Source organism: Ananas comosus, linkage group 2 (genome assembly GCF_001540865.1).
Source record: "Ananas comosus cultivar F153 linkage group 2, ASM154086v1, whole genome shotgun sequence".
Taxonomy (NCBI): domain Eukaryota; kingdom Viridiplantae; phylum Streptophyta; class Magnoliopsida; order Poales; family Bromeliaceae; genus Ananas; species Ananas comosus.
Window position 1 is genome coordinate 446,501 of NC_033622.1, and position 13,324 is coordinate 459,824.

Consider the following 13,324-nt stretch of genomic DNA (forward strand, 5'->3'; position numbering starts at 1 on the left):
ACACAACAATTTTCTCATATTTTACTTTACTCTCATCAAAAACATTAATTTAGCTCTTCTAGTATAATTAATCTCCTTAAGAACTAAGCAAATAATGTGTGTGAGAGAGAGTCCGGCTACTATATTCTTATGAGTATATGTTCCTTTATAGTTATAAATTTTCGGCCGTTAAATTTATTGTTTTGATCATTTTCATCTGTTAAATCATACTACCTCTTTGATCATTTCCATCTTAATCGGAGATCACTATCATCCTAGCTAACTGCATATCTTTTCACCAAACGACTAAAAATTTATGAGTATAAAAAGGTCTATACTCAATTTACAGAGTCAAAACATGCAAGCTCTTTCATTACAAACACTTTTCAAATTTAGGTAAAAATCTTACATATTTTAATTCTATCAAAAGTCAACATTTTACATACATTAATTGTATCAAAAGTCACAACTAACACTCTCTTTATTGTCTAGAAATTATATAGCTGAAAACAATTAATCATATATTTACCAAATAAAAATTGTTAAATTTTTAATCAGTTAAAAGAGCGGCAATTCTAATGATATATATTACAGATAACACATAAATACATCGAATCTAATCACCATATATCCATTCGTTTGAATTATTATATCTAATCCATGCATAGTAAATACAGAATATTTTAACAGTATCACTAATTTTAGAAAAGATAATACATGCGCGTTTTCAAAATTTTTCACATTTTCAATAAAAATTAGCTACTGAAATGATTCTTCTTTTAAAAAAACACCATATATTTTTTAAAATAGATAGCTTTATTTAAACAGCATTTTTTCGCACATGAATAGAAGCTCACTTTATTTTCTTTATAATCTTCGTTCAACTTATCCTAGCGCCAAAGTTTCGGGAGCATTGGAAAGCACTAGAAAGAGCGAGAGGAAGAGCATGGAGCTCGCCGGCGGCGGCAAGGAGGAGACGCAGCAGCAGCGATTCGACGTGGTCGTGGTGGGGGCGGGGATTATGGGCAGCTGCGCGGCGTACGCGGCGGCGAAGCGCGGCCGCCGCGTGCTCCTCCTCGAGCAATTCGACCTCCTCCACCACCTCGGCTCGTCGCACGGCGAGTCGCGGACGTTCCGGGCCACCTACCCGGAGCCCTACTACCCTCCCCTCGTCGTCGAGTCCCTCCGGCTGTGGCGCGAGGCCGAGTCCGAGGCCGGCTACTCCGTCCTGACCGCCACCCCGCACTTCGACGTCGGCCCGGCCGGCGACTCCAGCCTGCAGGCCGCCGTCGCCAGCTGCCGCCTGCACGGCATCGACGCCCGCGTCGTCGGCCCCGACGCCGCCGCCGAGCTGTTCTCCGGCGCGTTCACGCTCCCCCCGGGCTGGATAGGCGTCGTCACCGATGTCGGCGGCGTGATCAAGCCCACGAAGGCGCTCGCCATGTTCCAGTCCCTCGCCGCCCGGCACGGCGCCGTGCTCAGGGACCGCGCAGAGGTCACGCAAATCGAGAGAGCCGGGGACGGAGGCGTCGCCGTCGCGACGGCCGACGGTCGAATAGTTTTCGGAAGAAAATGCATAATCACCGCCGGCGCGTGGGTCAAAAAGCTCGCCGACAAGATCGGCGCAGCATCGTTGCCGATACAGCCGCTGCACACTACTATCCTTTATTGGAAAATTAGAGAAAATTATTTAAAAAGTTTATCAGCCGCGGCCGGGTTCCCGACGTTCGCGAGCTACGGCGAGCCGTACATCTACGGGACGCCGTCGCTCGAATTCCCGGGGCTGATCAAGATCGCGATGCACGGGGGGTCGCCGTGCGATCCGGACCGCAGGAGCTGGGCGGCGGGGACGGGGCCGGGGGGTGCGGCGGTGGAGGCGGTGCGGGCGTGGATCGGGCGCGTGATGGGCGGCCACGTGGAGAGCGCCGATGGCCCGGCGATGTCACAGGCGTGCATGTATGCGATGAGCCCCGACGAGGACTTCGTCGTCGACTTCCTCGGCGGGGAGTTCGGGGACGACGTCGTGGTCGGCGCCGGGTTCTCGGGGCACGGATTCAAGATGGGGCCGGTGATCGGGAAAATTCTGGCGGAGATGGCGGTCGACGGCGCTGCCGCGACGGCCGCAGAATTGGCGCAGTTTCAGATTGTCAGGTTCCAGAAAGACCCCAAGGGGAACAGAAAGGAGTTTGCAGAGCAGGTTGCTTCTCATGTTAATCTGTGACAAGTTTTAAGCGCCTCTTTTTTCTGTTGGTCTCAATTTGTTTGGAGTTTGATTAATTTGGTTGTGTTGGGAGATTGGTTCCATTTGATTTGATTTTGATTTCATTTTATTTGATGTATGATGTAGGATTTGATTTGAAAACTGCAGAATGCAAGGTAGGGAGAGAGAATGGCATCCTCAGAGCTGTGTTTGCTGTTTCCAGAATAGATATTTGTGAGGGGGAATGTATTTGAATGTATTTCCGCATCTGAATAGTAAAATTGGTTCCGTCAATAAAGCATATGCTAAATGTTTGAAATATTTCTCCGTAGTGTCATCGGGCTAAAATTTCTCTGCAGCTAGACTCTAAGGGCGTATTTGGTTCAAAATGGGAAATCAAAATTAAAACAAAAAAAAAAAAATTTGGTCGGAACGAAAAATACTTTAATTTGTTTGGTTCAAAACAAGAATCTGAATTGAAATCATGTTCCAATTAAAAAAATTTGATTGAAGTATAACTCACTCACAATTTGAACATAAATTTAAATTTACAATTCAAATTCAAAGTCAAAATTTTAATTTTAGAACTAAATTCAAATATCAAACTTATATTAAAATTTAAAATTGAACTTAAGAAACTAAAAGGTAAATTTTGAATCAATAATTCAAATAAAAATAAAAGTTATAATTTTAAACAAAACAAAGATTAATATTTGAATTCAAATAATTGTTAGTGAAATAAAAAAGAGTTTTCTTCTCTATCCCTTGCGAAATCAAAATTGATTCTGTGAATTTTTTTTTTTTAAACTTATATTGCTTATGGGTCTGATTTGTCTGATGGATTTAGTTAATTGGGCTGGGCCCATTTAATTGGATCTAATTATATAGCCTTAAAAATTCACTCTGCTATTGGAGGCCTCTGAATTAAATTAGTTGTTGGGCATTTTTATTTTTATTATTATTATTATTATTATTATTATTATTATTATTATTATTATTATTATTATTATTAGAATAATTACTAATATACTTCTATACATTAATCTAAATATTTTCATATATTTCTATAAACTTTTAAAAAATTTCCAAAAAGAAAAATGGAATGTTTTAAAAGCCCCATCGACTTTAGACATCTTGGAATAGGACTTTACTTTTCTTTTTTTTTAATTGATATCTTTCCAATTTTGATTTTTTTAGTTAATTAAACTAAAGATTTTATTAGTATAATATGTGTTAGGTAAGTTTTTGTAGCTATTAACTATTTTTAGTTGAAGAAGATAGGCTAAGTAATAAGAAGCGAAAATTGATGGAATTAATTCTAATGACTCAAATAATTCAGTTCAATTAAAAAGAAAAAGGGAAAAGTGAAAAAAAAAATGCTAAAAGAGAGATAACCTCCTAAACAAAACATTTTAATTTTAAATGTTGTGTTTGATTTTTGCTTCTTAAAAAATTTTGGTATTCATAGCCGATGGAATTATATATTTTACCTGCCAAAATAATTTATCTTATTTTCAAAAATAACTTTGATTAAGGTGAAATAAAGTGTATCATACTAAATATTTCGTCGCTCTTTTTATTTACCAAATAATTACAAAATATTTATGTATAAAAAATATTTAAAATTAAAAAAAATATTTATTAAAATATGAAAGAGACACATCGATACTACACGACATGAATAAATTCGTTATATATTTTACCAGCCAAGTAATTTATCTTATTTCTTACACTGACTTTGATGATGATAAAATATGGTTTATCATATTAAATATTTAGTCACACTTTTTATCTATTGAATAATTATAAAATATTTATGTTTGAAAAAAATATCTAAAATTGAAAAAAATATTTGTTTAGATGTTAAGGAGATACATTGACACGTCACGACACGTATAAATCCGCGCGAAAATATTGTTATCTAATAAATAATATTCGAGAACTACTTTCAAGTATCTCTATAGTTGAGGGGGCTCCATGCATTTTCACCAGTGCATTATGCATAGCATATCTATTCTCCCTTTCCTTTTCCCTCTCTCTCCCTCTCTCTCTCTCTCTCTAAAACCCCATCGCTCTCCTCCTCCCTCCTCTCTCCTCCACTCTCCCATGGAGACCCTCGCGCGCTCGATCCTCTCCTCCACTCTCCTCGAATCGTCTCCTACTCCTCGACAATCCCCGATCCCTCCCCCGCCCAAAGTTCCCGCCTTTCGACTCGGCTTCGCGCGAACCCGCGGGGGATTCGAACCGCTACGGCGCGAGAGGAGGGCGCGGAGGGGCTTGGGGAGGTTTAGAGCCGTCGCTAATGGAGTTTCCGGTGGAGGCGGAGAAGAGGACGCCATGGATAGCGGGCCCTCGGGGTTTATCCCTGATGTGGGTCTACAATTTCTCGAGGTATTCTATAATTTAGGGTTTAAATTTGGTTTTTTTGGTCCAAATTATGGTTGGAAAAGTGCTAAATATGTTGATCTCGATCAAAAATATGTTTTTGTTTGATTCAATTTGGTTGAAAGTTTAACTTCCCTGCTAATCGTTTTATGATTAACATACAAATTATGAATCCTTATTTTTCGTTCAACCAATTGTTCAACCGCTACAAATGAGCACTAATTTGTGCTTTTTGATCCCCGTTACCATTGAAGAGCGATTTGAGTAACAATGGAGTTGATGAAGCAAGCATATCTTCAAAACCAGAGGCGGTCACAGCTTTTGGCGCCGGAAGCGGCTCAAGCGGATCGAGAGCTGGGTTATTTAGAACCCCGATTTCGGGTGGTGTACAGAGCGCAACTTCTGCTCACGATTTACCGCCGCCGGCTTTGGCTGTTCGCAATCTCATGGAGCAGGTGATTGCTACCTGCATTCTAGCTTAACATAACTTGCGCTGGTTGACAAACCTATTTTGATATTCTGCTTGGTTGATGTAAACTAGGCACGGTTTGCTCATTTGTGCACTGTTATGTCTAAGATGCATCATCGACGCAAGGGTTATCCATTTGGTTCGCTAGTGGACTTTGCGCCTGATCCAATGGGCCGTAAGTTGCTTTACACTATTGAGTATCAATTTACATTAGAGATGGTTACATATATATACCAATCAATATATAATGAACGAAATATCAATTTTCATATGTTCTTTCAAAACCTTAATGGCTTTCAAAATGAACTCTCTTTGATAAAGACTTTTTGCTCAAAGGCTTATGTGCAAGTAGATAATTTTGGAGTAAAATGCCCTTTGTAATATACTAAGTGATATTTGTTTTATGCAGACCCGATATTTTCACTCTCGCCGTTAGCTATTCACACAAGAAATCTGTTGGCCAATCCAAAATGCACGCTCGTTGTACAGGTTTGAGTCTTGCATGCTTATAAAATAAATTCCAAGAAAGAAAAGTTCTTATGTTTACCCTTTGCCCTTATACTATGCACAGATACCTGGATGGAGTGGATTATCAAATGCACGTGTAACAATCTTTGGTGATATTTTCCCTCTTCCAGCAGAGCAACAGGTTCTTTTGGTTATTCCTTTTTGTTATTTTGCTTAAATCTCGTTTATTCAGGTGCAAATATATATGATATTACTCTTAATTTATGCCTTATCAATCTTCTATCCAGTTTATGACTTATGACATATTTCTGTATAGGCCATCTTGAAATTCATAGATTTCATTTTTCGCTAAGAATCTTGTAAACTTTCCTAGGTTCGTGCTATCTGTAATGGATTACTGAGAATCCATTGTAGATTAAATGATAATTTGATTGAAGTTAACTTTGTTTTAGTTGGAGTATAAGTTGTCGATCATTGTTCATAGATTTGTAGCTTGAAAGAGTCTTGTGGTCTTTTGTGTTTAACAACGTGACATTTTGTTGTGATTATTTACTTTCGGGTTGATCCTAGATTTTACGGATTTGATTTCTCCCAAATTGTTGGCTGTTGGATTTGATTCTGCTATGGTTCTTACATATGATTTTTGAATTTCCTCTAATACATGAATCCCAGTTTGCTCTTTTCTCTCATCTCGACGATCAATTTGGAGTCTTCTTAAAGAGCCATTATCTGATTTTTTTAAAAAAGTCCTCTGTGCACAGTATTCCCATGCTTTCTAGTAGTAGATGCGTGTGTGCTTGATGTCTTGTATTCTCCATGTCATTGAATGATTGTTGATGATAAAACTTTTTGAAATCTTGAGAGTCACTTGAAGTTTTTGGCAATCCGAAGTCTAAACACTTAACATATCAAACTAAGATGCATAAATTGTACTAGAATTGCAAAAGACACCTTTAGAGTTCACGTAATACTGCAAGGATCTCTTGATATCTTTGGCATGTTCAGTTCTACGCAGTAGAGCTCACTCAATAGACATGCTTTTTGTTGGAAACCTTCGTAGTGGTGATTATCTTCTGCAGTGCATTCTATAATCACTATATGCTTTTTTGAGAAAACATGTATTGGGGCAAAATGTATAAATCTTTTATTATCATTCTGGTTTCTATAGAATTATTACATATCAACTAGTCTCTCTCCCTTCTTCTTCTTCTTCTTCTTCTTCTTCTTTCCTCCTTTATAGGCTACTATGAATTTTCATTGTTATCACCTACTTTAGGAATGGGCACGTCAGCAATACATGGCGAAACACCAGCAGTGGGCATCTCATCAGTGGGGAAACTTCTATTATTATAGGATGGAGACCATCAGGTTTGTGCGCTTATCTTGTAAAATATAGAATGGCACCGATTTAATGGTATAAAAGATAGGTTGATTAGTGTATTGAAATTTGATTTTGTGTATTACTACTCTATTGTATAATCAGTTAAAACAAACTCAAGATTTCTAACTTAGACCTGAAAAGCTAATGCCTTGTCAACTATGTTCGCATTTTTCTTGGAGTCAAATCCTATGTGATTATATGTGCAGGCCGTTGGCATATTTTTAAAATTTTTTTTTACCTCCAATCTATACACCCATGGTGTTTCTTTGGCAACAAAAACAAAAATTTAGCCGTAAACTTTTGCTGCTGCTTTGTATTTTTAAAGAGGATCAGTTTGCAGGCAAAACAACATAACAGTAATAGAGAATTTGATCCAACAATGCATCCAATTGCCGTGATTTGAATTTTTTCAAAAAAAAAAACAAAATGTAATCCTAATTAAACGAGGCCTGATTATTTTAATAAGGAAGCTTTAAACTTAAGTCTAGTGCATTCTAATCACTTTTTTTGCCCTCTGAGTACTTGGGAGATTCAATATCAGTATGACTGATATGCCATCTCAAAGAGAACCTAGGTGAATGGTAGCTGAATGATTGTTGTCAAAGTTGATCAATTTTTAGTTGTTAAAGCATAAAATGATTGGTTATGCATTTCATTCTTTTGGCAACTATATTCTATGAAAATGAAGTTAATTAGCTATTAGATGATAGTCGTTGATTTCTTCCTTAGAGAGGTGCCATAATGGAAACACATGTTCAGTGGAAGAAATTACTTCTAACAAGTTGTAAATCTTCAACATGGACAAGAAAAATTTACTGTATTGTCAAAGAATGAAGCCCTCTACTGAAAGAATGAAAATTTGACGTCCTCTAGTCTCGCATTAACAGATGATAATTTGTTTAACTCTTTTTATTTTTCCACAACAATGTCCTGAATATCACTCCAATGTGATGAGCGTAGTGACGTATACTTCATCGGAGGGTTTGGTACTGTTGCATGGCTAGATGTGAAGGAATACGAGTCCCTTCAACCTGACAAGATTGCTGCTGTTGGTGGCGAACAAAATCTCAAGGTAATTTTTTCATATTTTATGTAACATGTTATTTGTGTTTTGCATATACAAACTTGCTAACCTTCTATATTATTATGTACATAACCCTGTGAAGTCTGAATTTCCACATATTCCCCTCCACAGTTTATCTTCATGTAGAAGTTTTCTTGTCTTAAGTTGGGGAGCCATCCAATTGGCAGTGGAAGATGGTTTTTTATAAGAGGGTATATACAGAAACAATTAGAGGGTATATACAGAAACTCTGATTTTTCGGGGCATTATATACGTAGATAACCTTGGAGGGTTTACATGCCAATATACCTATGTATTTGTATATTTAGAAACAATTACAGGTAACAAGTGAATTTTTATTTTCAAAAGCTTTTATTCTGTCTAATGTGTGACTCTGTTCTCTCGTGCTGCTTCTTATATAGGAACTCAATGCGATCTTCTCAAAGCCACTTAAAGAGTTCTTATCTTCAGAAGCGGAAGTAGATGATGCAGCTTTCATATCCATAGACAGCAAAGGCACCGATATCCGTGTTAGGCAGGGTGCACAGGTATTACATGCCTAAACTAAAATGTTAGTATTACTCGCGAATACCCCTGGGCCAACCCACACAGGCAATGTGTACTGTGCCAATCGTTTGGCATGAAAATGAGCTTGAGATCCCCACATGAGCCAATTGAAGTAACTCAGATCGAAAGTTATTTCCATATGTGATTAGTAATCACGGGCCTAAAAGAGCCAGTATTGATATTAGAAGGGTCTTATACATAAAATGGCTTGAGATTTATTTTCTGGGGCTTACGTGATAAAATATTTAACATTGCATTAGCATGTGACAATTCGTATCATTTCTTTCTCTCTTCTTTTTGGAGTGCACATTTTATTGAGACCTAGTGGAATTCTTTTTTGTTTGAAATGCAGTTCAACATTCAAAGGTTGTCCTTTGAAGTAGACCATGGAGTGGAGACTCTGGAGGAAGCGAAAGCGGCACTTCAGAAGATAGTTAGTAAGGGCTCCAGGTCAAAGTCACATCCCAGAAGCTGAAACTTTTCTGTAAGCTACTACTTCGGTAAGTTAATTAGGAAACGGTTAGTATCGGTAAAGAAAACAAAGATCATGCATCTAATGTGCTGGCCTTGAGCAACCATTTTTTTTTCCTTTTCTTTTTCTCCTTTTCTTTTCCTTTCCAAAGTAGTGTTTGGGACTTAACTAGGATCTTAGTAAGCATTTTAGGTACTGTTAGAGAGTTAGTGTTTGATGAATGTTTAATTGCAATAAATTAATATGTTTGAAATAAAAAGGTCCGCCCAGTTTATCGTGAGGCTTTGCTCTCTCCAATGCTTTTCTTTCGAACTTTCAGATACTTACTGCTTGTTTGGTCTGTTTAGAACTTTTTATAGCAGTGTTGTTTGAGTGAAGTTGTTAAAAGTAAAAAAGCCATCCGAACAGCTTTCGCCATTAGGATCTTTTTGGCAACTTCAGTTTCAAGCTTCTGCTTTGGTGCGATGAGATACAATTAGATTTGGGACAGTATAATGAAATTCTCTTTGTGCTTTTTTGAATAGCTCTATCCAAACATGGCTTTTAGTTGTAACCTATACCAATTACTGTTGGCATCTTAAAGTGTTGTGTACAATTCTCCTTTCAAGCATGGAAGTATAGGATTCTCAATCCCCTAATATGACATCCTTCTTTTGAACTAAAACAACAGACTCCAGAGAGGGAGGCTCTTTTCTGATCTTCCTGACTACTGCAGACTAATATTACTCATAAGACTTCTTGGAGCATCCACTTCGGCGACGGCGGCCGCGACCTTTTCCCTCATCTGGGCATTTTCCATTCCCTCACTCTGAAACAAAGATTAGAAAAAGATGTTACTTCATCAAATGGTATGGTAGTAACATTCTAATTCTAATCAGTACCAGTACTTTCAGAAGAAATATATTCTACTAAGATAGGATCGACAGATTTTCTGCCATAGAAATAGAAGTTTTAATTTAGTCTTTTTTTACTATTTTGTTCGAAATATCGATTCCTAATATCCATTCCGGCACAGACACCAAACTTTTGGATGTGACATAAAAGTAGAAGTAGAAGTGGTGACAAACAGGCACATAATAAGGATTCGTTTGGCATGTTTTAGTTTTTATTGACCATTAGTACTTCTATTATGTATGTTCACCTGTCCATAATAAGGATTCTGTGACAATCAAATGGACCAATCAACAAGAATATTCACTTTTGAGAATATAGTTGTATGGAAAAAGGGGAATTATGTTCTACCACATTTGTAAGGTAATCCAAGTGCCACTTGGATGTGGCCGAAAGCTGAGTCAACTGGTCAGCTCAATTGTCAGCTCACTTACCTCAGCATGCTGATGTTATAGAGAGAGAGAGAGAGAGAGAGAGAGAGAAAGAGAGAGAGAGATACCTCAACAAGAAGGATGTGTGAGATGCTTCCAGGAACACAGGTGATGTTTGCTGTGATTATTTTGAGGTTGAGAGAATGGAAAACCTCACACAGCTTCACCATGCTACCCCTCCTCTTGTTGCATGTGATTTCAACAATTGAAGCCCTCTCACCAACTTTAGAAACCCTAAGCTGCACAAGCCCCCCCCAAAAAAAACCAAAAATAGAAGAGAAAATAAATAAACAAATAATACATGCACTCAAAAATCTTTTTCCCTCTCACTCTTAACACATGAATGCATGTTCATATAGTTTAGAAAGACAAAGGGAGATGATTACTTGCGTAACTTCGAGCGACGACGAGCCCGAAGACCCTAGAGCTAGCGACGATGAGCTCTGCGTAGTTCTCTTCTTCCTTTGCGGAACGAGGAGATCGTCTCGCTCGATGATCGGTACGACGTCACGGATCGATGTTTTCTCCGACTCGAGTTTGGATATCTCTTCTTGCATCCTTCTCTCTTGCTCCTGAAGCTCCTGAATGTAGTTGATAGCATCCATCATGGTTGATGCCTTGTCCAACTAATCCACTCAGCGGTAGGCCATCCGTTAGTCAAATTATCGATCACAAATATGTACAAGGGCTTGTTTGGATGTCAGAATTGATAAGTTACAAATTTCTGCGTTGTTATACTCAATATTTTTTCGTACTTCGAGTACCTTTTCAGTTAAACAAAAGAGATGTACCGAGTAAGTTATTCTATGAGGTCCATACTAGCTGCGAATGTACCTTTGTAATGTTCGGGACCGCACTTCGCAAGGCGTAGAGCCTTTCGTTGAGCTTCCTCCGCCGGTCCCTCTCCACCATGATGTTCTTGGCGGCCGAGGAGGGCGCGACGACATCGACGGAGGAAGAGCTCGAAGCGTAGGAGCCCGAAATGGCCTGCTCTATTCCCCACATGCTTCAATACACCAAACAACAGCAGCAGCAGCATCAGTAATAAGATTCAAATTTGAAAAGAGAGGGAACAACACTGAAGTGTTACATACAGCTTGTGATGAAACAAAACGTATCAAAATGATCAGATAGAAGTAGAAGGGGAATTAGGGAAGGATTAAGGATCATTAAACCTTTCGAGCTCTTCACTCTCGAGGAAGCGCTTCGTCTCCCAGTACAAGTCGTATTCTCCCTTCATATCATCCATGGCGCCCCTACTTCGTTGCGAAGGATACGAAGAATGTATTCCTTTATACACACACACAAACAAAAGTGAGATGCTTTTTGGTTCAAACAAACTATTCATATACCGGATTTTCAACTTGATTTTGACTCTTGACCCAATTTCTTAAGTTGGATTCTGATCTAAACACGATAGTATAATAAATATATAAATGTAGCACTCACAACTTGATACATATAAACACGAGCAATCGCAGGGCGACATGTGTCGGGTCGGTTTCAGAGGAATTTATACTTGATTGTTACATTACACTGCAATTGAGTAGCATTTGCATCAAAAATTGATCATTAATATATTGTATGCATTTTTTTTTTTTAATTTTTTTTTTTTTTTTGTGGAGGAGTCAACATCCCAGGTCATTGTTGGTATAATTCTTTTCACTGCTTTCTCGGGGCCAAGATATGGTTGACCACCGCCCCTGTCTTTAGCTTATGCTAGTCAACAACGAAATTGTATATTCAATTAATTAGAAAGAATCATGGTTATGCACCCTAATTTTTGTGGTAATTACAAATAATAATAATTGTGTATAAAACTACAAGGACTAAGGGCTCGGGCAATAATAATTAGATTTAAATATTTTGGATAGATAGTAAGAGCTGAATCATTATCTATCCTGCAGAAAAATTAGAAACATTAAATTTTAAATTTATTTGCTAGATATTACTATAGCTAAAAGCAAAAGGCAAAGCGAGGCCATAGGTTTTAACTAATTTAACTCCAAGCTATATTTTGAAGTTAGATTCTTAACAAAAATAAATCAACTGGTTCTAAATTAAGCTTTTAACTCTTGCATCAAATCTCTTCCTTTGAATAGTCAAAGAGAGAAACAAATTCTCATGTAGACTCCAAAAGCAATCTAAAAAGTGCTTTTTTACGTTTTGGACAAGTTTATACAAGAGCAAAGAATGGGAGCAAAACAATGACACTCTTGTGGAATTCAAACTCTGGATCTGGTCTAATACCAAATTAAATAAAAAAAATAATCGTTTATCTCTAATAACTTAAGCTAATAGCAAATTATATTTTTAATATTTGTATTCAATAAAATGAAAACAATCCAAGCATCAGTAAATGCAATTGAGAATTAAGTTCCAGAATTTGGTTTTTTTTTTTTTTTATAAAAGAGATTTTAGATGCTCCATATTTTATACGAAATAGTAACCTTTTTTTTTTGTGTGTGTGTTTACTTAAGTCACAATCAATAAAAAGATAAAAACCAGCCATTTACTACTAAGTAAAAATGTACAAACCTTGTATGAACTATAAACGCTTTTGAATCGGCTATCCAAATATTTTAAATTTTTGATTTTACTATTCAACTTTTTAATCTGTTTGATTTGAATTAATTAGTGACATTTACGCAATTCTCGCAAATTTAAATTTATTAAAATTAGTAATTAGCTTAAATTTTTGATGACTTACTCAAATCAAACAGATTAAAAATGTTAGATAATAAAATTAAATTTTTTTAAAAATTTGAATAACTAAATCAAAATAATTTATAGTTCAGACAAGTTCTATACATTTTTTTTCCTTTAATTATTATTATTATTTTTTGCCGAGAAAAACCTGTAATAGAAAATTCATCTACTATTGTATTAAATTATTCCCCAAATAATCCGAGCTGGTGGGGGTCCACCAAAACACTAAAAAAAATATTGGACCGGGCCAATAAGAATAGTGAACCGGCCCAATAAATACTGTTTTCCGGCCCAATAATAGGCCCAATA

The 13,324-nt window shown here is 37.2% G+C and overlaps 3 protein-coding genes across 5 annotated transcripts; 2 read left to right on the top strand and 1 right to left on the bottom strand.

Moving 5' to 3' along the window:
* Positions 818 to 2,500, top strand: LOC109725228 (probable sarcosine oxidase). Of its 2 annotated transcripts, none has more exons than XM_020254333.1 (2): positions 818 to 2,176; positions 2,327 to 2,500. In XM_020254333.1, the coding sequence occupies exons 1-2, from the start codon at positions 821 to 823 to the stop codon at positions 2,336 to 2,338; spliced, it is 1,368 nt and encodes a 455-aa protein (XP_020109922.1). In that variant the 5' UTR covers positions 818 to 820; the 3' UTR covers positions 2,339 to 2,500. The 2 variants fall into 2 exon arrangements, with proteins under 2 accessions (XP_020109922.1, XP_020109927.1); XM_020254338.1 differs by having other exon boundaries at positions 2,348 to 2,500.
* On the top strand, positions 4,225 to 9,281 carry LOC109706511. Its single transcript, XM_020227387.1, has 9 exons — positions 4,225 to 4,570; positions 4,819 to 5,019; positions 5,106 to 5,208; positions 5,443 to 5,522; positions 5,605 to 5,682; positions 6,778 to 6,869; positions 7,843 to 7,954; positions 8,368 to 8,493; positions 8,865 to 9,281. Exons 1-9 carry the CDS (start codon positions 4,286 to 4,288, stop codon positions 8,985 to 8,987), a joined length of 1,200 nt encoding a protein of 399 aa, XP_020082976.1. The 5' UTR covers positions 4,225 to 4,285; the 3' UTR covers positions 8,988 to 9,281.
* LOC109706512 (transcription factor bHLH35-like) lies at positions 9,475 to 11,829 on the bottom strand. 2 transcript variants are annotated; one of them, XM_020227389.1, is made up of 6 exons: positions 11,756 to 11,829; positions 11,482 to 11,596; positions 11,141 to 11,312; positions 10,693 to 10,932; positions 10,375 to 10,545; positions 9,475 to 9,792 (listed from the first exon to the last, which is right to left on the bottom strand). In XM_020227389.1, exons 2-6 carry the CDS (start codon positions 11,553 to 11,555, stop codon positions 9,691 to 9,693), a joined length of 759 nt encoding a protein of 252 aa, XP_020082978.1. In that variant the 5' UTR covers positions 11,556 to 11,596; positions 11,756 to 11,829; the 3' UTR covers positions 9,475 to 9,690. The 2 variants fall into 2 exon arrangements, with proteins under 2 accessions (XP_020082978.1, XP_020082977.1); XM_020227388.1 differs by lacking the exon at positions 11,756 to 11,829 and having other exon boundaries at positions 11,482 to 11,670.

What these genes read in the sequence shown, in the direction of transcription:
- LOC109725228 (XM_020254333.1), top strand. Translation starts at nt 821, where the DNA reads ATGAATAGAAGCTCACTTTATTTTCTTTATAATCTTCGTTCAACTTAT.
- LOC109706511 (XM_020227387.1), top strand. Translation starts at nt 4,286, where the DNA reads ATGGAGACCCTCGCGCGCTCGATCCTCTCCTCCACTCTCCTCGAATCG. An exon ending in TGGGTCTACAATTTCTCGAG is followed by an intron (nt 4,571 to 4,818) that starts GTATTCTATAAT and finishes TTACCATTGAAG; the next exon opens with AGCGATTTGAGTAACAATGG. An exon ending in GTGTTAGGCAGGGTGCACAG is followed by an intron (nt 8,494 to 8,864) that starts GTATTACATGCC and finishes TTTGAAATGCAG; the next exon opens with TTCAACATTCAAAGGTTGTC.
- LOC109706512 (XM_020227388.1), bottom strand. Translation starts at nt 11,654, where the DNA reads ATGAATAGTTTGTTTGAACCAAAAAGCATCTCACTTTTGTTTGTGTGT. An exon ending in CGTCGCTCGAAGTTACGCAA is followed by an intron (nt 10,546 to 10,692) that starts GTAATCATCTCC and finishes GGGCTTGTGCAG; the next exon opens with CTTAGGGTTTCTAAAGTTGG. An exon ending in CACACATCCTTCTTGTTGAG is followed by an intron (nt 9,793 to 10,374) that starts GTATCTCTCTCT and finishes TCTTTGTTTCAG; the next exon opens with AGTGAGGGAATGGAAAATGC.